The sequence below is a fragment of the Carassius gibelio genome, chromosome B24 (assembly GCF_023724105.1).
Source record: "Carassius gibelio isolate Cgi1373 ecotype wild population from Czech Republic chromosome B24, carGib1.2-hapl.c, whole genome shotgun sequence".
Lineage (NCBI taxonomy): Eukaryota > Metazoa > Chordata > Actinopteri > Cypriniformes > Cyprinidae > Carassius > Carassius gibelio.
In genome coordinates this window covers 11,884,449-11,908,041 of record NC_068419.1, presented here as the reverse complement: position 1 = coordinate 11,908,041, position 23,593 = coordinate 11,884,449, and the positions used below count along the sequence as shown (strand labels likewise).

General features: G+C 40.9%; 1 protein-coding gene across 1 annotated transcript in view; it reads right to left on the bottom strand.

The window, feature by feature from the left end:
• cntnap2a (contactin associated protein 2a) overlaps positions 1–23,593 on the bottom strand; it is a 337,198-nt gene that overhangs the window by 158,848 nt on the left and 154,757 nt on the right. The window contains exons 4-7 of the mRNA XM_052596190.1: positions 13,434–13,581; positions 4,544–4,747; positions 3,343–3,527; positions 769–912 (exon numbers count right to left, since the gene is read on the bottom strand). Of these exons, the coding sequence (XP_052452150.1) occupies positions 769–912; positions 3,343–3,527; positions 4,544–4,747; positions 13,434–13,581 (681 nt within the window). The remainder of the gene's footprint in view (positions 1–768; positions 913–3,342; positions 3,528–4,543; positions 4,748–13,433; positions 13,582–23,593) is intronic.

Genomic DNA, 23,593 nt, shown 5'->3' with positions numbered 1-23,593 from the left:
CTTTCTTCTGTGGAACATATTTATAAGAAAAGAAGGTTTTTGTACAATGAAAGCCAGTTGTTTTGGAACTCAATGATGTTCACTGACTTTTGTCAGAAAGAAATAAAGTCATGGAGTAAACAATGATATAATTTTAATTTTAGTTTTCATTTTGTGCAGTACAACCTTGATTGGTTTATTTGTCAAAAACTAAATCTCTGGAACAAAAGAGACATGAATCTAATTCAACCATATTTCCATTTAACATAATGCTTGTCAGATGTTCTGTGACATGATGTGCTTGTGTAAGTGTACGGTAGAGATAAGATTGAAATTTTCATCAGAAAAAAACATTGTGTCTTCATGTTTGTGGTTCCATTAATGAACCACAGAACACGGATATGCTTATCGGATATAATGTGCAATTATTGCATTCTCCATATTATCACAGGCAGTGAAAATTAGATTATTATCAGTGCTGACACCAGTCATCAAATCTGTGTGGATGATTAACATTCCCCTCAGCTTGTTGAAACAAATGAAACGGATCCATACAGCATAGATATGAGGTTTAAAATGCGAGCTCCATCAATATCACGTCTGAACGGCTCTACATTCTGAAGAGTCAACCTTGCACAGTTCTTCATGGTCATACACCTCCACAAAACCTTCCAGGCAAAAACAACCCACCCAAAGTGTTAAATATGCACAGAACTGCCACGTTATGCGCTCAAACTCTGATTAGTCAGATATGGTTTGTGGAGTTGATTGAAAAGGGAAGAGGCTTACGAAACTAGAAGAATCCAGTTTTTTTCGTCTGGCCAGGTCAGTGATGTTCTCTCCATTGTAGTTTATGCTTTCCATGCAGCCTTTGAAGTTTCTTCTTCCTCCTGAGACTGGCTTCCCAGAATAAGGCATTCCTCCAAAAGTCAGCTACATGGAAAAAATCAGATGTAAATCAGAAAACAGTATCAAAGTATTGCAATCCGCCAAGTCTAACACAAAAATATGTACAGAGTGTTAAGTAAGATGGTTTGTACACTAAATGGCCTCCTTCATCTAGTAAACTGTGTGCAATATTTTATTACATTACAAATGCATATAAGAGCTGTTCATTTTTTATATGTAAAAGTAGATTTACAACCTTTTGGTTAAATTTTGGTTAAAGCAATTTAACACAGGTCTATAAATATATGCCATGAATGTTGGTAAATTGACAGTGTAAAATATAATGCAAATTATTCAGCAAAAGATTAGGCAGGGGTTTTTTTTTTTTAAATGGTTAATGTGTATTTTTTATATGTAAATATATATATACATTATTCAATAAATAAATAATTTGTTTTAATAAATATTTTGCTTGCTGGTATATGAAAATGCAAATATTGTGCAGTAAAATAAGGTTTTAATTTCTGCATATTTTTTTTTTCTCATTCTCATTCTCGTTTATGTTCATATTTTAATTTTTAAATGTGAATGAATGGTTCCCATATTCACCAATGATTAAACATAATCACAACTTTCTTCTATATATTTTCCCTATACATTTCTATTGTCCTGTTTTCAAATTCAACTGATAGTACGCTTGTAAATTTAACTGAAATTGAAACTATGAAATACAATAAACAATATTACTATTACTTCTTAGCCACAAGCAAAAAATCTCAGCTCGCAACAGCAGGGTAAAATTATAAATATTTTTTTAAAATCAGATCATATCCAGCTATTGAAATATGCTTATTAAGTACTATAATTAAAACAATTTCAAACAGAGCCCAGAAAGAAGCACTAGTGCTTCAACAAAATAGTCGATAAATGCAGTTGTTTGTAAATGCAGACTGCGCTCCAGCAGAAAACGACTCACCAGTTTGGATCTGTTCTCGGCTCAATTAATCAGACACTTTCACTTTAATTGGGGTCAATTTGTCTTAGACCAACTGAGCTGTAACCAGTCCTGTAGCATCCAAAAGTGCCAGGAGCATCAGTGCTAAGTGAATAGATAAGCATTTGCTCTCGGACCATATTTTTTACGTCGAAAAAAAAAAAAAATCTATTTCCTATACATTCCTCTACAGCACTTGTTAATATGCTTTTATTTCTGTTTGATAACATTAATATCCTGCTACATTTTATTGGTGAGGATTAATCCTGTGCAGAGAAGCGGATTTGAAACGTCCCATGCTGAAAAGAATGACAAGTGATAAAAAATCCCTCTGCAAACAAAGTTTATCACAGTGCGAACCTTCCTGAGACAAAATTTCTTGGTGTGACTTCACAGCTTTTTATCAAGCCTGAGCTTGAGATCTTTGGATAGGGTGACAACTGCAGTGTGACCAGAATCCTACAGAAATCCTTGAGATTTCGGAGATAATTACAGAACTTCTATTTTTGAGTATCTTAACAGCCTGTGTGGAAATGAGATAAAATCCAACTGATGTGAAACTTGACCTACACAACATATGCTGTATTTAGGGAGCTGGTGTCCAAAAACCAGGCATTTTAACAAGGTTAGAGAGAGTTTCTAATGACATAAATAAAAATTCTGTCATCATTTAGACCTACTCACTCTATCTTCCCAAACCTATACAGTACCTTATTTTCTTTCCCATAAAATGGAAGTAAATGGGGACTGGAGATGCCAAGTTCTACAATGATCAAAACCACATACCATTAAGAAGTCCATGCTTTATATCACAAGTCTTCTGAAGCCACACAATAGTAACAGACTAGCACTTTATTTGAAGAAAAAAACAAAATTACTTCCTCTCTGCCAAGTCAAATAAAATATGATGTCAGAAAAATTACAGATTTTCACATGTTGGTTTAAATAACAGAATAGCACCAAACCATCATTAAAAGCATGAATCAGCTTTGGTGAGAATTACATTTGTGCTTATTTAAAGTGAGAATTCTCACAGTATTTCCTGTTTATTGTCATATTTGTGAGATAAATCTTTCTCAAGGACAATTAAATATGGTCACACTTTATTTTAAGGTCCAATTGTTGCCATCAACAAATCATTAACTATGACTTTTTCCCCAACAAACTCCTAATTTGCTGCTTATTCATAATAAGGTAGTGGTTAAGTTTAGGTATTGGGTAGGATTATGGATGTAGAATATGGTCATGCAGAAAATGTGCATTATAAGCACTAATAAACAGCCAAAATGTGAATAGCAGGCATGTCAACAAGCAACAACAGCAGTTAATAGTGGGAACTAGTCTCTACAAAAGTGTTACCTTAATACTTTTTTTAAATGACCTGTTATAGTGAGTAAAATTTGGAGCTTCAGCATTCCCATAATGCACCTACTTGTTAAATGAAGTTCAGAGCAATAAATCATTCACATTCTCAGTTGTACCTCATAGTCCAGGTCAAGGTGGTCAAACTCCCCGTTGGTGCGGAAGTGCTGAGTATGCTGATCAAGGGTGAAATTGACATTTCTCCTGTAGCGCTCAATTACTACAGAATGCCAATGATGATCGTCCAGCAGACTGCCGCTAGTCACAGATGTATGGCCCAGGATGGAGCCGTACTGATTACTTCCTACAGTTTATTAGACATGGGAGACCATTGTTAATATCAAACACACAATATCTTCACCTTCACTGCAGAATAATTGATGGGAGGAAGTTCTGAAGCCGTCTTCACATGGCATATGAGATGTTTATGTCCTTATGATATACAAGATAATGGGTTCTTGTGTTTTACAGTCTATGAGTATTTCTTTTCCCTCTGGCTAGGTTTTTCTGCAATGCGGGTCCATGAGATATTAAAGGGATAGTTCACACAGATGAAAATTCACTCTCATGTTGTTCCAAACTTCTTATTCTTTGGAAAATTCAATGAAAACCTGTGTGTTTTTGGACCCCATTGACTTATATGGACAGAAAAAACAAAAAAACAAAAAACTATTGAAATATAGAAATATTTTGTGTCCTCGAGTTTGGAGTTAGCAATGTCACACGATCCTTCAGAAATCATTCTAATATGCAAATTTGCTGCTCAAAATAACTAATATTATCAATGTTGAAATCCATTAAGCTGCTCAGTTTTTTTTTCTTTTTTTTCAGGATTCTCCAATGAATATAAAGTTTAAAACAACAGCTTTTAGTTGAAATAAAACTAATTTGCAACACAAACAAGAAACATAAATGTCTTCACTTTTTGATATTTGATCAATCAAATAAAGGCATCATTGCTGAACAAACATATTATAATTTAAATACAGTACATCATTTATATAAATAAATAATAAATAAATAAATAAATAAATAAATAAATAAATAAATAAATAAATAAATAAATAAATAAATAAAAAGTCTTAATAGACCCATTTTATTTTTTGCATGAACTATTCTTTAAATGTAACTAATTTTTACCAAAGAGTCAATGAGCATCAAACAATCAATTATATTTTAGAAGACAGCAGGTATAAAGCCAATAAATAACGTGAAGAAATACTTAATGCAGCACATCAATGATAAAATTATCCCCAAGATACACACAAGCGCACCATAAACACAACAGATATCTATTATAGGCCTCTACATCAGATTTACCGAGGTTTATCTGAAGCAGTAGCCGGCCTCTCCTCAACTCCAAGGTAATGTAGTCACCCTGTTGGCCCTCTCCGTGCAGAATCACCCCTTCGCTCTCTGATGTTTTAAACTTCAGGGCTATTACGTCCTTCAAAATCTTCATCTTCTTCATTTTGAAGCGGTAAGAGATCACCCCCTGCCCGTCAAAATTAATCACATCTGCCCCTGTTGACAGGAGAATGAAAGACAGGAGGAGGAAAAGAGATTAGCACCTCTGAGGTGACTAGGTGTCATGCCCATTTTTGGCTAAATAATCGGTTGAGTGACTGTTCTATAGATTGCTTGGACGAAAGCATGGTGAAGTTCACGGATAAACTGCGGCTGGGATCAGGTGATAAACTACAGTGAGGAAGCAGAAAATTGCAGTGGGCTATTAGATGCTGACAAAGCCTTTCTGCTTATTGCGCAGTGGAGGAGGATTTTTGATCCCTGTCAAGGCTCGGAATGATGCATACCGGAAGTTATGAATGTAAATTCCTTTCGCGGCATCTCTCGCTCGCTCTCTTGGTTTCATCTCCTGCACTGACACCGCATAACCTTTGGATATATTACACAAGCTCACAGCGGCTGATGGCACTTGATTGCTTTGCAGACTATCTTTATATCATTCAGAAGTCATGCAAAATCTGTGAGCAGCATGGGAAGGTAATTATAAAGAGAGCTACGGCAATCTGAGAACAGAAAAATACAGACGTCATCGTGTTCCCTTCCACCAATAAGATTGAAGTGGCATGTTTATTTGCTTGCATTATTGAGAGATTGATTAGGTTTGATTTGAGCTTAATTAAAATGTAAATGACGGTGCTGATTTTGCTATAGGCTTGTAACTGCAATAACTTTGGACTAAAAGATTCATAAAAGGGTAAATACTTATATGTACAGTATATAAATGCATGTCTTGATGGGAAATGCAATCTGCAGCAGTATACACAAAGTTACAAAAATATATAATAAATATAATATATGCAGTATGTGTGTAACGAGGAGTCAGAAGTGTTCGGATCCATGTGCAGAACTTTATTAAGAGAATGGTCATACAGGCAGAAATCAGGAACGGCATCAGGTATGTCAGGGATATCCAGAATTATTAACGGCAACAAGCAGAGATCAGGGCAGGCAGCAGAGAATCAGAGTCGGTTTAAACAATCCAAGATCAGACACGGGAAGAACAAACACCCAGAAGACAAAGGAGATCATTGAGGACTTCAGGCGGACTAGGAATCATGCACACACACCCATCTACATCAACGGAGCTGTAGTGGAGCATGTGTCGAGTTTCAAGTTCCTTGGCATCCACATCTTTGATGACCTCACCTGGTCCCTAAACACCTCCACCCTGGTCAAAAAGGCACAGCAGCGCCTTTACTTCTTACGGAGCCTTAAGAAAGTTCACCTGAGTCACAGGATCCTTGCTGAATTCTACCGCTGTACCATTGAGAGCATACTCACGAACTGCATCTCAGTATGGTTCAGCAATTGCTCTGCATCTGACCACAAAGCACTCCAGCGGGAGGTGAAAACTGCTCAACGGATCACCGGCACCCAGTTAACTTCCATCGAGAACATTTATCACAAGCGCTGTCTGGGCAGGGCAAGAAACATCATCAGGGATGCCTCTCACCCTAACCATGGACTTTTCACCCTCCTTCCATCCAGCAGGCGTTACAGGAGCCTACGCTCTCGCACTAGTAGGCTCAGGAACAGCTTCTTCCCCGAGGCTGTGACACTTCTGAACGCCACATTACCAATCTAACCTGCACCTGCTCTCTTACTGCACTGGTCACAGTAGTTTACATATATTAGGGCTGTAGTCGAGTCCAGTGTTGGAAAACACTAGGCGCGCCACTTTCTCCTTTTTTCCGAAGCACACTTTAGCCTGCGCTCTCGCTCCGGTGGCTTCTGCTGTTGCTAGGAAATCATGACCCGCTCTCCGTGAAGACGCAAAAGTTTCAGCAAAAAATAAATGGATTTCCAGCACTAAACTTCCCTTGCAGTAGCTCTGCTAATAGATTCATTTAAAAATGGCTATCCTTGTACAGCTATGATCATCTGTTTCTCCATTTTTGCTTAGCTTTCAGTATTGTTCTGGGAAAGGATGTGCATGACCAGCGGTGCACTTGCTGCGTTCTGAAAAGTTTAAATAAAATTTTCTTCCTGTTAGATTGTGTTTTATTTACGTCTACACCTAGATAACCTTAAACCTTAAAGCCCAGTTGGAGCAGTGCTGAGGCCAAAGCCATAAGACCCAGCATCCTCTCAAAATTCTTGAGAGGAAAAATGCTGCCGACCCTGAAAACCACTGCTGAGTGTTGTATTCGCAGTGCACACTCTGACGTCAGTCGCGCTGTCATTGATACAGAGTCCAAATCTGTCCCCAGAAAATACATTTTCTGGCAAAGAGACAGTGAGATCTTGGTCCAGTTGATTTGGAGACCCAAGTCCTTAAATTGGCTTAGTAATAAAGCTTTGTGCGCTATCAGCTCTGCTTCTGACTGCGCTAGAATTAGCAAGTAGTCCAAATGGTTCAAACTTTGTATCCCCCGTTGTCTCAGGGGAGCGAGCGCAGCGTCCATGCACCTCATGAATGTAGAAGGTGCCAAAGATAGACCAAGCGGCAGGACGGTGTACTGATAGCTCTGACCCTCGAAGGCGATTTGCAAGAAAGATTTTTGAATGACCCCTGAATGAGGGCTTTGTTCAAATGCCTGAGATCTAAGATGGGTCTGAGACTGCCATCCTTCTTCGGAACGAGGAAATTTCTGCTGTAGAAACCTGCATCGCTCTGGATCAGCGGGACGGTTTCTGTAGCACCTTTTCTCAGCAGTTTTCGCAATCTCGGCATGAAGTAGATGTGCTACTTCTTCTTTCACTGTGGTTTCAACCCTGGCTTGAAAGTGCGGGGTCTGCAAGTGAACTGCAGCGAATAACATCCAATCAACCCGTTCATTACCCAATCTGACACGCCCAGGATCATTTCCCATGCTTACATGCTTAACGCTAGGGGGGGAATGGTATCTGGGCTCTGGTCGCTGTGTGTGTGCGGCGCATAGCATACAGTGTTTGCTCGTGGGTGTGCACTCAGGGAGGCGCACACGCTCTCTGCACACAGAACAAATTTTGTGTATACTGATGGGTTTTCTGCACACAAAACGCGTTTTGCGTTTATTAATGGGGGCTCTAAGTGAGTGAGTGTCACAGAGCAACCCGTGTTTGTGAGTTGGGGTGAGCACTGTACAGCAGGCACATCTCCTACATATAAAACACACACGGCATGAGCCGGTTTCATTGATATTGGCTGTGAATGAGTGTGTGACACTGAACGGGCAGTGCTTATGTGTAGGGGTGAGCACTGGGACGTGGGCACATTTCCTACATTTACATCTGTCATTAACACCTTCGGCATGAGCCGGAAAGACAGACATAATGCTCTTTTTGAGTTTTATCTGGGTGGCCGTGAAACTGGCCTTTGGGTACAGGTTTGTAAGCTTTGGGAGGTTGTAAGCGCGACCGATCAGAGCCGAAGTTGTCCTGCAGGCTTTCGAGGGCAGCGAGGGCTTTGACCGCCATCCACCAGAAGGCGGACACAGATGTGTTGCTACCGGTTCCTCGATGGCAGGAATGGAGAGGTAGCCTTTGTCTTTCATGCCACAGCCTAGCAGAAAATGGCGCCTTCCAGATTTTAGTTAACTCCTCGTGGAGTTCCTGCAGGAAGGGAGCAGGCCTCTTGTGAGGCGTCGAGTATAGCCCGGGCAGGAAACAGCCATCCAGCCTGCTGGGCACGGGTTCCTCAGGCAGAGATCAATCGAGGCCGAGGTCCTCGAATGCCTGGGTGAGAAGGCGGAGAAGCTTCACGTCGAAGCTAGACTGCACACTGCTCGACTCTTGTGTGGAAGGGGCGGGGTCCGGGTTGGAGCCTGACCATCCTTAGCTCTCAGAGGCTAGAAGAGAGCAACTGTCCTCTTCTGCGTTGTCCACGTCAAACTCGAGATGCACGGCGGGGGGCTGGCCGGCCGCGATCGAAGAGGGGGACTCAGAAAGCGATGCACACGGGGAGTTAGCCTGCATGCGAGCGCTCTCAGGGATATCCTCCGGAGAAGAACTCTGAACGGCTCTTTTTATGACATGGCCCAGAAAAGAGAAAAGGAGGGCTGGGGTCCACGTCCAAGGAGGCTAGACGAGCCCGAAGGGTTGACATAGCCATGGCATCGCATTCCGGGCAGCCACCTTTGGAAAGTGGGTGGTTTCTTCCCAGGCAGGAAACACACAGGATGTCATAAGAGAACAACAAATTCTAACCAATACATAATGTAATGATTATGTTAATTGAATATAACGATTGGCGTATTTGAAAAATACACAAAAATAACACATGAGGAGTATGTTTTGGGTATACAGTAAGTGTTATTTTCAAGTCAGACAATGCGTAAGATACTTCCATTATTTGAATGGATCGTTCATGCATTGTATGAATTCCTGAAGTATGTAAAATCAATTTGCATTTATCAGCTTCCATTAGCAGTGTAAATTGTAAAATGACGCAACAACTGTAATTGTTCTACATGCACAAAGCAGGTGAGAATATGCATTCAGTGTATTCTGTCATGTATACAATCACCACGGGATGCCTGTAGTATGAAGCGTCTTCTACAATTTTGTGTGTGCGTCTGTAGAGTACAGTCTGCATGTGGAATTAATTCAATTCTCTCCATGCTCCCTGCTGGGGACTGATTACTATACTAATGCATGAGTATGTGTGCTGTGTCTGGCCAGTTGCTCTTCCACTCCTCTTGTCTCTCTCTCTCTCAATTGCCAATCCCCTTCACCTCCATCACAAATGCATTCATCCATTCTCCCCGACCAACAAGGTCAGAGCACTGCATTCATTCTCATTCTGTGCTTCATCTCCACTGCAGGTCTTGCTTATCTAACGCCCATTCTTTCCCTCTGTGCTTCCTGAGAAGGGCTATCTCTATTCCTTTACTGTACATCTTATTTATTTTCACTCAACACTCAACATTTTCCTGTCTGAAGAGAAACTGAGTGGTGGAAATGGTCCTTAAAAAGTGTTTTTGTACTTATTAATATATTCCTGTTCTGTAGGAACATGTGAACTGGATATTAGCAGCTTCTTGCTGGTCATTAGCTCGTGTAAAATGGTTTAAGACAGTCATTGGTTGGTTTAAGCTTGTCATTAATTTGATTAAACTGGTTTAAGATGGTTATTATCTATTGTACGCTGGTTTAAGATGGTAATTAGCTGGTAATAAATTGGTTTAATATGGTAATATGTAATATAATATTAGTTGAATTAAACTCGTTTAAGATGGCAATTAGTTGGTTTAGGATGATCATTAGCATGTCTAAAATGGTCATTATCTGGTTTTAAATAGTCATTAGCTGGTGTAAGTTATTATTTGCTTTGGTATGGTTATTGGTTGGTTAAGATGATCATTAGTTGGATTAAACTGGTTTAAAATAGTTATTACCTAGCATAAAAGGATTTAATATGACCATTACCTGGTTCTAGGTGGTCATTAGCTGTATCAAACTGGTTATTATTTGTTTTACTATGGTCATTAGTTGGTTTAGGATGGCCATTAACTGGTTTTAGATGGTCATTAGTTGGATTAGGAAGATCATCATTAGCTTGTTTAAAATAGCTGAGTAGTCATTAGCTGGGGTAAGGTGGTTATTAATTGCTTTAAAATGTTCATTGGCTGGTTTAAGAGAGTCATCAGCTGGTTCAAGTTAGTCAACACTTAGTCTAAGATGGTTTAAGAAAGTCATTAGCTGGTTCAAACTGGTCATCATCTTGTGTAACTTGGTTCAAGGTCATAAAATGGTTTGGCTTATTATGACCAAATGTAAACTGGTTTAAGATGGTTTTCAGCTGGTTCAACCTGTTCATTAACTAGTGCATGCTGGTCGGTAGCTGGTGTAAGCTACAGTAGTGATTATCAGGTTCAAGCTGGTCACCAACTGGTGTTTATCAATTTAACATGTTAATTTGGAATGATAATTAATATCATTAGCAGTAGAAGTTTTATTATATTAATACTGAATATTAAATAATAACACAATAAAAATTAATCATGCCCACCTGACCAAAATGTGAATTCTTTAACAAGAGATTTCAACAGTTTTTTTTTTAGAAAAAATGCATGTTCAGCAGGTCAGCCTTGTCCAGCTAATGATCGGTTTAGAACAGGAAAAGGCAAGCTATCCTCTACCAAAACACAACTAACCACATTTAATCTGGATTTTGAGAATATGTTTTCATATTTCACCCTATTCCCTTTTAAAAAATACATCTGGATATGGCGGCACATCCTTATCGGCATCTGTGATCACCTGCACAAGGTTTTGAAGGAATATGAGCGGTTTCAACAGCAAGGAGCAAATGTGGATGAAACACTTTCTGACAGGAAAATCAGTGCAGCCAAACCCCCCTCTGCTCCTCACAAGTAGGGAAACAGCTTGAGGAATGATACATATCTAAAGCTACCAGGCTTCATTCATACTTGTCATAAACACAAACATTCAGAAGAGCCAGGCGTCAGATTTATGTACACTATCATTATTTCAAAGGAAGTATTAAAAACAGAAAGAAAAGAAAAAAATGTATTCCAAGTTGCATTTTTTTTCCATCTCAAGAATTTTATTTTTCCTCAGTCAATAAATGAACAAATGTAAAGAAGTAAGAAGTTTGAGAATTATGGTAAAAAAAAAATAATAATAATAATTAGCAAAGATGGTCTGTAAAAAAAATGTAATTCTTCTCAAACCAATTGATGTGGCATTAATTGAAAATTTTTATCAAGATAAATTTGGCTACCATGACAACCAACATGAACCATGATGGTGGTCCATAGATTTAATTTGTTCGCCATGCTAATTAAATTTAAATATAATAAAAGGTTAGACTGAAATAAAAAAAAGAAGAAAAAGAAGAAGAAAAAAAAGGATCCCAATGGACTGAAGTGGAATAATAACAATGCAATTAATTTACAGACATGACCTTCAGGTGGCGCTCACTCTGTGTGCCACAATCAGATTTCAGGATGTTTTGACCTCGCTGGAGACAGCTGCTCCAAAATCCACTCATCTGGAAAGCATTTTTGTTTAAATCCATGATTTGCATTGACTGATACCTTTCAGACAAATGAAAATCCAGCAAGCTGTCTCTGTAAAATGATTAAATAAAATAGCTTATCCTTTAACCACAACATGCTAAGAAAGATGATCAAATATATGTAAATTTGGTGTTCAGTAAGTACTTTGTTTGTTTTTTTCCATGCACCTTGTTAGTTATGTGAAGTTGCAGCTCTACAATACCACGCAAATGTAGCCATGCAGGGCCCAAAATGAACACTCTGAGTTCAATTTAAAAAAAAAAGAAAGCCTTGTATTCTGTTATTCTATTTGACAAACTATATTGCCAAAGGGAAATAAAATATTATAAATTAAGTTATTAAACAAATTATAATACATTCTACACATTTCATTAAATTAACATTACCATATTTATAAAATTAAAACAATATAATATTAATATAATTATAATAACTTAAGAAATAGCTATTTTTTGTGTTTCATTTATTAAATAACAGCAAAGGGGCATTATTATAATAATATATACAATTATTATATTAATTATTATATACTATGTTATTAATGTTATTATTCTATTTTAAATTAATAATATGAAATAATTTATACTGTATGAAATATAAAAATATGTAAAATTTAATTTCATTAATGGTGAAAAAATAATTTATAAAGTTTAAAAAGTTACAATTTAGACTCAAACTCTGTTCTCAAAACAGTTAATAATTGTCCAAAACAGATTCAGTTTTCATTCATTTTATACAAATTAAAAATCATGAATATAATTTTCTCAAAACAATGTGCACAAAACTCTCAATTTTTCTATAACTTACTATGTCAAAACACTTATAAGGTGTTCTACTATGATTGTTGATAGTACATATTTTTAGTCCTCCTAGGACAACTTCTGTTCTTTACTGTAAGTATCCAAACCTTTTTTTCTTTTTCTTTTTTTTTTCAGAATTTAAGTTTGAGGTCATTCAGGTGGACAATGAAGATTATTTTGAAAGGAACATGAGCATTGTTGACATGGTGGTCCAGAACAACACAACCAGCTACAAAGGAAGAGGCCTGTGTAGATGTTGAGACAGGAGCTTGTCAAGCATGTATTCAACCTTCTTACATTTTTCTCCTATATGCAATCACAGCAAATATGTAATGTAGATAAAATGCAATGAAATTCTCTAAATATTAATACTCTCTAAATATTGTAAAGACCTAGACGTTTTTGTTTGTCTCAACTTTATATTTACCTCAAAATATCACACTGAAAAATATTCTGTTGAATTTTAAATTGAACAGTATCAGTTCTCTCCTCAGTTTTAGTAAACAGCAGGGTGTCATAGTAGTAGACATCTGTGTAACTCGTGAAAACTTTTGTAGGATTTTGAAGGATTTGTATGGGATGGATAGCCGACCTTGACTTTCAAAAAAAGTTCCCTTTATTTTTAACATTTAAAATTTCCCTTAATTGAACCGGGATCTTCCTGAATACATCCTCAGCATGAAAAGAAACTCTGAATAGATAAAACAGTCAGTTTCACACTGAGCTTAGCAAATGTTACAGCTATAATACATATTAGGCTACATAAAAAAAATGATAATAATAGTGCACAGTTATTAGGAAGAAAATACCATCAGCCTTCAGTATCATGTAAATAATTTCCATATGATGCCATCTTTTCTGATATTTACTCTATTGGATGATACTGATGTGAAATGTGACAGAGCAGAGTCAACTTACAATACGGGCACCCATAGATCTCGAACCTGAGGCCAATCCGTCCCTCTTCACTCCAGTCTAAAGGAATGATGCGCAAAAAACGTGCCACAGTCGGGTTTTGCAGGTCATGCCGAACCACACTCTCTGTGTTGGAGTTACCGGCAAATGCCTGCAAGACAGATGTGAAATATGTTACTTGACTTGTTTTGACTTGAGACTATGGAAGCCAGTTTAACCCACTTAATTAAAAATAAAAACCAATCACTATATCGTTCATATCTGGCTTTTCCGACTTTATTTTCTCTGAATTCTGAGAAAGTCAGATTCAGTAAAGTCAGAATTGCTAGAAATTCTGAGAAAATAAAGTCAGATACAAATGAAATTGAAAGTCACAATTACCTTTTTTTATTTTTTATTCAGTGGCAGAAACACATAAAACAAAACAAAAAATACCCCTTGCATAAATAAAACTCTTTTGCAAATACTTCAATATCTACAACCATAAACACACTTCCAAGTGTGGTTTTGAGTGATTTCATGAAACTCTCTACTGTCCTGTGTCAAAAAAAACAAACTGAAGCGACATGTAATTGGAATCAGGTTGTATGGCTATGTGGTTCACGTTGACCCTACGCAGCTTCTTGTGTCACGCAGAGCAAGAAATTGATGCAGTCGGCCATTGAGTGGTGGGCAACTTCAGTCGCCAGACAAACCATGTGGGATTGGCGATAAGGAGCTCAAGGCCACCAAATTGGAGTGATGCGGATTACAAAACTTGCACTTCCCCTCTAAGGAAACCACTATTATATGGACTTTATTGTACAACTGGGGATTTCTTGTCAGGAACATGCTGAACATGTCAGTATTGGAGGCTCCATACGGTGGTCTGACTTTAATGTTTGAAGTGCTGATTACTGTGCTCTGTAGTGGCCGACTGGGGAGCGTTCACGTCATTTTTCATTGCGAAGAAAGAAAATTTAGGTGTTTTGTGAGGTTTCAGTGTTTTATAGTTGGACCTCCTGGGCACATTGAGAAGGCTATTCCAACCCGATCTCACTGCAATTTGTACATATTTGACAAGGTGGCTAATTTTTGCTAAATCATACGTATTTTACGAGTTCCCCAATTCATATAAATTTGTACGAATGTCCTAACCCTAACCCTTGCCCTAAACTTACCAGTCACTGAAGTCTAGAAAAATCTTACATCTAATAAAATCGTAGGAGTGAGATCGTATAAATTTCCACGAATCAGCCAGCTTGTAAAAAACGTATGAATTGATTGTGTTTTTCATACTCTGCTCCATTTCAGCAATCTATAATTGTGAGAATATACTGTAAAGCATTTTACAACAGCCTTTAAAACTGTTTAAAAATTACAAAATGTATTTTTTTAAAAATATTTTTGAAGGAAGATGTTCACCAAAGCTAAATATATTTAAGTAATATTGTGAAATTTTATTAAACTTGAACATTTTAAAAGAACATTTTTTGTTACTTAATATTTTCATTCAAACTGCACCACTTTTTTCAGAATTATTTGATGAATAGAAAGTACAAAAGAACAGAATCTATTTTAAATTAAAATCTGTTGTAACATATTAATGTCTCTATTGAAACTATTGATAATTTTTGTTTTTTTAAATTACATTTTACAATTTATTAAATTAGAGAACAGGTGTTTTAAATTGTTATAGTACATCAATATTACCGTTTTTATTGATTTAATGATCGATCAATCAATCCAATAAACAGCACTGGTGAACATTAGAGACATCTTTCAAAAACATAAAACATCTTAATTTTTTCCAAAATTTTGACTGGCAGCAGACATTTGGATTCAACTGAAAATGTTTTTCTAATACATAAATGATAATAGTCTAGCACCAGCAATGTCACTGTGTATCAACTGTTTTAGCTTTCACTACATTTCATTGCCCTTAAAGGCAATAAATAAATAAATAAATAAATAACATCTTAAATATCCACTGACCTATTTTTACTTCCATTGTGTTTAGAAAAGCTGATTAATCCGCATAAATCTGCATTACTTCACCCAGAGTACAGGCTAAAAGGTCTGCCTTCATGACCAGCATGACTCAATTCTGTCGCAGTTAAATCCAGATCCAGACCTTAAACAGTCAGCGAATGTGCAATTAGTTACTCAAATGTGAAGTCACCCTGAGAGCTTTGCTGCCTGGCATGTTGTTTAATCAAGCACCTTCACAAAGGCCTGACGGAGATAGAGGCTGTCTTTCATTAGTGGAAAGTCCAGGTTTAGGCAGGAAGCCAGCTGTAACTATCATAAGCTGCACATTCACTGGTTTCCCATGGTATAATTAAAGTTGCTTTTACTTATTTTGTGTCAAAGCTCCTGGGTCTCTCCTTTCTTTAACAGCTTTGAACAGCCATCCTCTCTTCACACATTTCTCACTCTGAGAATAGTAGAAAGTGACTGTTCTGAACTTTTCTTTAGCAGAAATAAAAGCTGCTGGGATCATAACAACAGCAAATTAAGTGAAGCGTGGAAGAATAAAACAGGTTGACATCAAAACAATTCATCAGACAGGCAAGCGCTCTAACCATCATAACATGTTGGTTGTTCAAGATCAATGATTTTCTCTTTCTTCAGGCATGGGTTGGGAGTCTTTATATACCAGTTTTGCATCCTTCTTCCATGACAGTTTAATATATAGCTGTTGAATAATGGTGGATTTTGTGGACAGCTGCCAAATACAACATTAAGGTCTTGCAGTTATTGTCACTGTTGTTTTATGACGCCATTATTTTGTTATATCAAGAAATCTATTGATTTTTTTATATTTTACTTTAAGAGTATGGGCAACCAAGAAATCTTTTCTAGTAACCTTTCCAAATGAAAATCATCAGAACAATCCATTAAAGCTAAGTACATGACCAAAGCAATCTGAAAAGGTCCTAAATCAAAATTATAGTGAATCACGCAGCTGTCACACTTTGTGATCTAGCACATTAATCTGTTTGAAGTTCATATCACAATTTGAATGGCTAATTATTATAAAAATACAGGTGTAGACGTTGTTGGGGTCTTAACTGACAAATTAAATAATGTTAAATTCCAAATTTTACTTACATACATACATAAAATATAATAATAATACGTTTTTTTGCAGCCATATATTTAAAATAATAATAATAAGTGTGCATATAGATTAATAATAATATCAGTTATAGGCTTCAGTAAAATGATTATATATATATATAGTGCACACCATAACTATTAAAACAGTAAAGACACTGTTTGTGGTGGAGTCAAGAAATCTGTAAATATGTTTCAAAGACGAATGTGATGAGTGGGGTAGGGCAGAGAGCCATGGGAACGGAGTGAGGCCAGTGGAGCAACTGGAAATGAGCGACACTTGCGCCACTCACTGGTCTCAAGTCCCACGAGGGAGCTCCAGAAGGATAAAGGGAGGAGTTACAACAGTGAAGGAAAAGATAGGACAAGGCCTGGGTTTTATTTAGTGTTTTGATTTTGTTTGTGCGCGGCAGTCATCCGCGGGGGCTGTCGCGCTGTTTGGTGTTTAATTTATTACTTTAAGTTTTTGTTTAAATGTCCGCTGGTTCCTGCATCCTTCTTCCTGACTTACGAACTGCATTACACTGGCTCTCCCTGCAGACCTCACTGAACCACGCCCCCCCCTTGAATATAAGACAAAAATCGAGTGCAGCATTAGTTCAGTCAGGCCACGGAGGAATAGGCTGTGACCAGCTGATGCTGTCAGCTGTCAAATAGCTCCAATCACTACCATTCTCCTATTAGACACGGGAAATTTATGCATGGCACTATTGCTCGGCAAGTATGCTCAAATGGCTCGCAAGGCTCTAACTGCTCGCAAGAGCTATTGCTTGCTCAGGAACTAATAAGACGGCGAATCCATCTCCATAGGATTTTTGACAGGATTCCCACAGAGTATCCCAGCAGATATCAAGTTGTGAACTTAAACGAATTCGCCGGGTTGTTTGTTAAGCGATTGATTGGAAGTGATCTGAGCGAGCACACTCCTCTCAACTGATATAGACACCTTGCCTGCGATTCATCGCCAAAGTTGTACTGCTACGACTGACCCAACAACTTTAACGTACACGAGATCTGCTTCCCCGCTGGAAGAAGTAAGATATTCAAGAAGATACAAAGGTAACACTAATTTCGTGTAATTACTGACCATATGCCGTACTGCTTTAAAGGGACTGCGTGTGCACCTTCCCAAATGGTCAAGGCCTTATACTTGTCGCGTTTGCTGTAGTACAGGGTCATACAGGTGCTTGAAAATTCTCAGAATTTTAGAATTTAAACCGCTAGTTTACCACACTACAGCATGATCTACCGCTAAATATACAAAGTTGGTGATAACTAAGTGGATATTTCGTAGAAAACGTACATTAAAAAAAATGTACATAAGAAAAAAAAAAAATGACACTGATGACAATGATTTTTATTTTTGGCTTAACTGTCACAGAATTGAATGCACAGGATTGTGGGATATCAAAAGCAGCAAGGATACATCTATGCTGCTTTTTTAAAAAAAGATGAAGGCATTTTAGGAGACAGGATCTGAAGCTAACAATGAATTCGGATGTGCCTTGATGCCTTCCAACCTTGGGATGCATCCCCTGAAGGCAGCTTTTTTTCAGTTCAGATGCAGCCATTGTTTTCCCCACACCGCATCTCTCTGCCCTTAGACCGCTTCAATTCACGACATGTGGTATGGACCCCATACTATATACCAGCCATTCATTCCGCATAGGCGCAGCAACCACCGCAGCTTCAACAGTCTCCATACCCATGCTCAAACCAATGGGTTGATGGTCATCATCAGCATATCAACGACGCATTAGGCCTACAACTCAGGATGTTATATAAGTGCAAAAGTTTGAGCAGATTTCTACGTGGTTGTCCCGCTGGAGAGAAAACCACTGCTGCACACTGAAGATGGAGAAGGAGAAGATGGAGAAGGAGAAGATGAAGATGGAGAAGGTGAATAAGGAGGAGATGGAGAATGAGAAGGAGATGGAGAATGAGAAGAAGGAGATGGAGAAGGAGAAGATGGAGAAGAAGGAGAAGATGGAGAATGAGAAGAAGAAGGAGAAGGGGAAAAAAATGAGGGCCTGCTATTTTCGCCCGCCGGAGAGAGCTCTATTTGCTGCCATAACTACAGAGGCCTGCTGTTCTATCCCTCAGCAAGGGACAAACACCCCTCAAAAAGAAAAAGGGCCTGCCGTTTTCTCCCGCTGGAGAGAACACCCTTGCTGCTATAACTACAGGGGCCAGCTGTTCCTTCCCTCAGCGAGGGACAAACACCCCTCAAAAATAAAAAGGGCCTGCCGTTTTCTCCCACTGAAGAGAACACCCTTGCTGCTATAACAACAGGGGCCTGCTGTTCTATCCCTCAGCAAGGGACAAACACCCCTCAAAAATAAAAAGGGCCTGCTGTTTTCTCCCGCTGGAGAGAACACCCTTGCTGCTATAACTACAGGGGCCAGCTGTTCCATCCCTCAGCGAGGGACAAACACCCCTCAAAAATAAAAAGGGCCTGCCGTTTTCTCCCACTGGAGAGAACACCCTTGCTGCTATAACTACAGGGGCCTGATGTTCTACCCTCAGCAAGGGACAAACACCCCTCAAAAAGAAAAAGGGCCTGCCGTTTTCTCCCGCTGGAGAGAACACCTTTGCTGCTATAACTACAGGGGCCAGCTGTTCATCCCCAGAAGAGGATGAATACCCCTCGCTACTTAAATTAAAGAGGGGCCTGCTATTCTCTCCCTCCTTTTAAAGGGGAGAATACCTCTGCTAGCCAGTAGGCTGAATTAAGAATATCTCATAACATTGTCTTTTCTCTTTTGCAGGTGGTCCTGTCTGAACTACAGAATGTCCCATTTTATCATTGGGTGATTCAACAAAAAGATGTTTTACCAGCAAATAAGATCGGCACTATTAGAGTTTCATCTCCCTATCTGATGTGAGTATAAGTATTGGAACAGTTGCCTCACAGGTCTTTCTAAGTGTTCAGCTGTGTTCTGTTACAGTAATTCTTCAGATATTAAAATCAGGGAATGTGTCTTATCAGTTATATTCATTGCTTCTGCATTCTAAGTCTTGCATTCGATGATGACACACACAAACCAGGATGAAGATGAGGAAGCCGACTCTAAAAGAAAAGCAAGCAATTTGGATAATAAAAGAAAAGAGGAAGTCAGTTAGAACTATAGGAAAAACAAAGGGCATTGATAAATCAAGAGTTTGGATACTACCGGCAACATCAACATCATTTGACACAGAATTACAGAAGCTACATAGCAAGATGCAAACCTCTGATCAGCACCAAAAATAGAAAAGCAAGATTCTTCACAAATGTGAGCCAGTAGAGTTTTAGAACTGAGTTGATGGACCAATGAGACAAAGATGAACTTTTATCTAAGTGATTGGAAAGCAAAAGTTTGGAGGAAAAACAGAACTGCAAATGATCCTAAGCAAACAACCTCATCTGTAAAGCTTGGTGGAGGTGGTGTCATGGCATGGGCATGCATGGCTGTCTCTAGAACAGGACCTCATAATTTGAATGATGACTTAATGTATGATGGAAGTAGCAGAATGAATTCGGAACGGTCCAAAATCATCTTGGCTACCAATATTTAAGAAAATGCCACCAAACACATTCGAAAGCATATTAGATCAGGACAATGACCCCAAACACACTGCCAGTTCAGTCAAGGACTTAATCAGGGCAAATACATTTAAAGTCTTAGATTGCCCAAATCAATTTGCAGATTTAAATCTGACTGGACAATAATTTCACCAACTGAAGAGAAGACTAAAGACAGAAACTCCCCAAAACAAGCAACAGTTGGAATTGGCTGCATTAAAGGCTGGAGAAAAGCATTTTAAAGCATAAGTCTGTGGGTTGCAGACTCACTGCTCTGATTGAATGCAAGGCATCTGCAACTAAATATTAGCTTTTAATCTTTTACATCGGCTGCCTTAAACTCAAATGTTACAATACTTATGCTCACATCAAATAGTGGAATGAACTGTAAAAGTGCTGTCCTTTTTATTTGGTAAAACATGTATGTATGTGTATGTATGTAGTTCCCTATCTGTCGGTCACTACGAGTTATGTCGACCGACAAATGGGGTCTCACTTGGGAGGCCAATCATCTCTGATTTTAAGAGAAAACGCCAATGAAATTGGCAAGTGGATTAACACACCTGAGCCACTCCCCGTGCTAGCGGGTATAAATAGGGCGACAGGTGCATCCACTCATTAGATTTTTGCTTCGGAGCCGAGTAGTTGATGAAGAAAATCACTACAAAGCCATCATCTTTGTTTTTGCTTAAACTGTTCCTGGTCGGTGTGACGGCGCGTTACAGCGGTGTCCCTGCGAGACGGCGATTCCCCTGGGCGCTTCGGCTAAAAGAGACAGTTCTAAAAGAGCAAATCACGGACGATTCACGTCTTTTTCAAGATGCCGTTTCGTCCGTGTCCTTCTGGATGCGGTCGTTTCCTGTCTTCGGTTGACGGTCACGAGCGTTGTCTGCAGTGTCTGGGCGTCCAACACGCTGAGGCTGCGCTCGTGGATGATTTATGTGTCTACTGTGGGCGTATGAACATGGCAGCGCTGCGATCGCGTCTCTCACTCCTCAAGGGGAGTGCAGCAGACCCCTCTGTCGCCACCCGTCCCGGTCTCTCTGGCTCGAGCAGAGGGCCGCCGGCTGGCGCTCTGGGAGATCTGAGGATCACAGTGAGAGCTTCTCCGCCGGGCCACGCCCCACGGACCTCTCACTCCTCACGCAGCGACTGTCCCGTGCAGCTGCCGATTGATTCTGCTGGGCCGTCTCATAGCGGTCCCAGCGTGTCTTTCGGTGCGCCGCCCGAAGACCAGATGTCGATTGCTGCATCGGGGGATGGGTTATCGACCTCTGAGGATGAAGGTTCGGCGGGGCTGCCCCCCTCGGGTGTTGTCGCTGCTGCCGAATCGGACTTGGAGTTGTCGGCCATGCTTGCCCGGGCAGCCGTGAGTATCGCACTGGAGGTGACTACACCGCCCAGTCCCGAGCCCTCACGGCTGGATGATTGGTTTCTCGGCGCGGGACGCGGCTCACAACCTCGTTCTGCTGTATGACGGCACGTCTCACCAGCGAGCGTGCCCACTCAGTGCTGAACTGCCTGAGTTCCTTCAGAGGCAGGACAGTGGTACCGCTGAAACACTTTCAGAGGCTCCTGGGGCATATGGCATCCGCAGCCGCAGTCACGCCGCTCGGGTTGCTTCATATGAGACCACTTCAGCACTGGTTACACTCCCGAGTCCCGAGATGGGCATGGTGCCGCGGTACACATCGTGTCACCATCACACTGATGTGTCGCCGCCTATTCAGTCCTTGGTCGGACCTTGCTTTTCTACGGGCCGGCGTGCCCTTAGAACAAGTGTCCCGGCACGTTGTTGTCACAACAGATGCCTCCAACTCGGGCTGGGGCGCGACATGCAACGGGCAGTCGGCTTCAGGGTCCTGGACAGGACCTCGACTGCTTTGGCACATCAACTGCCTGGAGTTGCTGCCAGTGCATCTAGCTTTGCGACGGTTTCGTCCGCTAGTGCTGGACAAGCACGTGTTGGTCCGCACGGACGCTGTTTCGTACATCAACCGACAAGGCGGTTTACGATCACGTCGCATGTCTCAACTCGCCTGTCATCTCCTCCTCTGGAGTCAGACGTGGCTCAAGTCGCTGCGCGCTGTCCACATCCTGGGGGAGCTCAATCGTGCAGACGACGCGCTCTCACGACAGCTCACTTTCCCCGGGGAATGGCGACTCCATCCCCAGACGGTCCAGCTGATCTGGAGTCGATTCGGGGAAGCCCAGGTAGACCTGTTTGCTTCCCACGAGTCCTCCCACTGCCAGCTGTACTATTCCCTGTCCCAGGCCCCCCTGGGCACAGATGCACTGGCACACAGCTGGCCTCGGGCTTTACGCAAGTATGCGTTTCCCCCAGTGAGCCTGCTCGCACAGACACTGTGCAAGGTCAGGGAGGACGAGGAACAGGTCCTGTTGGTTGCGCCTTACTGGCCCACCCGGACCTGGTTTTCGGAACTCATGCTCCTCGTGACAGCCCCTCCCTGGCGCATCCCCCTGAGGAGAGACCTTCTCTCTCAGGGGCTTGGCACCATTTGGCACCCGCGTCCAGATCTCTGGAACCTCCACGTGTGGCTTCTAGACGGGACGCGGCAGACCTAAGTGATCTGCCCCCAGCGGTGGTAGACACTATCACTCAGGCTAGAGCCCCTTCTACGAGGCAGGCCTATGCTCTGAAGTGGAGTCTGTTCACGAATTTGGCGTTCTTCTCACCGAGAAGACCCCCGGAGATACCCGGTCAGAGTCGTGCTTTCTTTCCTGCAAGGTAGGCTGGAGAGTGGGCTGTCACCCTCCACCCTGAAGGTGTATGTGGCTGCCATTGCAGCACATCACGATGCAGTGGACGGCCGGTCCCTGGGGAAGCATGACCTGATCGCTAGGTTCCTGAGGGGTGCCAGAAGGTTACATCCTCCTAGGACACCCCTGATTCCCTCCTGGGACCTCTCTATTGTCCTGGCGGGACTTCAGAGGGGTCCCTTTGAGCCGCTGGATTCGGTTGAGCTGAAGTTCCTGTCTCTCAAGACAGCGCTCCTGATCGCGCTCACTTCCATCAAGAGGGTCGGGGACCTCCAAGCATTTTCGGTAAGTGAAGAGTGCCTTGTGTTCGGGCCGGCCTACTCTCACGTTGTCCTGAGACCCCGGCCTGGATACGTGCCCAAGGTTCCCACCACTCCCTTCCGAGACCAGGTGGTGAACCTGCAAGCGCTGCCCCTGGAGGAGGCAGATCCAGCCTTGTCGTTGCTGTGTCCCGTAAGAGCGCTTCGCATATACGTGGACCGCACCCAGAGCTTCAGAAGCTCTGAGCAACTCCTGGTCTGCTTTGGAGGTCAGCAGAAGGGGAAGGCTGTCTCTAAGCAGAGGTTGGCCCACTGGATAGTGGACGCCATCGCCTTGGCTTACCATTCCCAAGGCGAGCCGTGCCCCCTGGGGGTGAGGGCCCACTCCACACGGAGTGTGGCCTCCTCCTATGCGTTGGCGCACGGCGCCTCTCTGGCAGATATTTGTCGAGCTGCAG